The sequence below is a fragment of the Aspergillus brasiliensis genome (assembly GCF_001889945.1).
Source record: "Aspergillus brasiliensis CBS 101740 unplaced genomic scaffold ASPBRscaffold_44, whole genome shotgun sequence".
Lineage (NCBI taxonomy): Eukaryota > Fungi > Ascomycota > Eurotiomycetes > Eurotiales > Aspergillaceae > Aspergillus > Aspergillus brasiliensis.
Window position 1 is genome coordinate 21,411 of NW_027137485.1, and position 2,044 is coordinate 23,454.

Consider the following 2,044-nt stretch of genomic DNA (forward strand, 5'->3'; position numbering starts at 1 on the left):
AATCCGCCCTCAGGATGTGAGTCTTGGAAGGTAGCTATAGGTGTAGGCGGGCTATGACATGGTCCACATCTCACAGTCACTGCCTTAATAGTATATTAATAGTATACTGCACAATGATGCAAGTACCAGCCACAGTGAAGCTTCTCTACCGACGTCATAGGCGGTTATTCGTCTAAGTGGAAAGATGATTCCACAGGAACCCATTATCAGCTGGGTTCCATGCCTGACCATTTGGCAGGTACCCTGACCAAAGGATCATGGAACAGGACAATGGCGGGGGATGAACCTGTAAAGTAGGAAATTGGAGGGCTAATATGCAAAGTAACACTGACAAGACAGGAATAGGGTATCAGAAAAGATGTAGGATCTGGCAGGATCTAGGATAACTACTGTCAAACTCTTCTGGAAGACGTAGGTGTTAAATGCCGACTGTAAAAATCTCCGCCAAAGACTTGGGCAGGAAAATACCTTATGTATACTAGCGTTAATCTTTATTTGCCTCTTTCTGGGTGATCCTGTTAATCGTCACAATAGAACGAAAAAGACTGCAGATCGCTTATTTAAGTACTCTATTCTTATCCTTGGCATGGGGGGTGGGCCGACGTCTGTATGCAGCAACCAACTTGTTGCCCCCAGTACGGCTCAAAGGAGAAAAAAAAGAGATGGCAATGCGTCCCCAGACAGCATGGAATGTCAGGACAGCCAGAAAATTCTGCTGTCTATATGCGCAACAGGGCATAGAAAGAGTATAAAGCAGTAATGACCCGAATAGAGGAGCAACAGCCTGTAGGAACTTCACTATTCAAGCGTTTGAGTGTAATTGATATCCCTTCTTACTTTCCGCTTCGTCACAAGGAATAGGGCAGATTACAGTAGATCCGCAACACAGTCAATGATGGACCGCTGCCATTTAGCCGCGATTGATTCCGTTGATTGCCAGGTTAGCTTTCTACCATTTGATGAGATAAGATGTTACTAATACTCGGGGAACTCCAGGATACACTACATATACGAGCATGCTATGACCCAATTGTACTCATGGAAGCTGGGTCATGGCATTTTGAAATATCTCTTGACGATATGAAGCAATCGGTATTCGGCTGTGCGTTTTTATTATACCACGGCGGCTTCTTGGGTGACGTTCTATCTCATGCTTTGAAAAATTGGAACAATGAGCGATGGACCCCTCTGGCTGGGGGAGAAGGTCTGCGTGTTGGTGGCAAAAGGAGGGTTGGTATGGTTGATCTGTGTCCTATCATTTTCGGCAATGGAACGAATGACTCGGCCACAGTCCCGTTTCGAGTCCTCAACGACACAGTGCCTGGTCGTCTGATGCTCTGGCAAGCCGAGAACCCGTACTATGAGTACACAGTTCGCGTGTATGTCAAGGTCTTGCTGATGCTACTTGCTGCAACGGCACATGGGATACTGAAATATGTGCAGCGGCGTGTATGTTCCTGATGGCCAATGCAGTTACAGAAGCTAGAGTATGTATATGAAAGTACTTTTTGACGTTTGGTAGAAAGTATATGTAAAATACATCAAACGAGTAGCACTATATCAATCACTATATATGACAAACTGTGTATGAAGACCCTTCTAGTTAAGCCAGTATATTATGATGCTTGAAGCACACGCATTCAGTTTAAGTCACCACCGAACGTTTATATGTTAAACTGGGAAAGGCAACTTTGCAAGCACCTTCCAGAGCAGGGGCCGTAAATGTCCAGCTTGACGCAAGACCAAAACCAACAGTTCTCAATGCTGCATACCTATGCCAAAGGTGATTCCACCTCAGATGTCTCAAGACTTCTTAACATAGTGGGTTCTCTCCATTGGAGGCCATTCCTGGTATGTTAGGTAAGCCCTTTCAAGATGGCCTTGCTTCACACCAGATTCACACCAGTACTAGCCAGAAAGGGTATCCTTAGCCTGGTCCATGATGGCAAGCCGCGATGTTAGCTGAGCAAGCGCATCAGTGATGGCCTGCATCTGGCGTCGGTTCGCCTCCATAACGACTTGGATTGTATCCATGGTGTCCTGG

At 45.8% G+C, this 2,044-nt stretch overlaps 1 protein-coding gene across 1 annotated transcript; it reads left to right on the plus strand.

Annotated features, from left to right (window-relative positions):
• Positions 1-1,038: 1,038 nt before the first annotated feature.
• On the plus strand, positions 1,039-1,486 carry ASPBRDRAFT_201724 (uncharacterized protein; the record flags this gene model as incomplete). Its single annotated transcript, XM_067621586.1, has 2 exons — positions 1,039-1,379; positions 1,444-1,486. The coding sequence occupies 2 exons, from the start codon at positions 1,039-1,041 to the stop codon at positions 1,484-1,486; spliced, it is 384 nt and encodes a 127-aa protein (XP_067472810.1).
• Between the last annotated feature and the right edge of the window lie 558 nt (positions 1,487-2,044).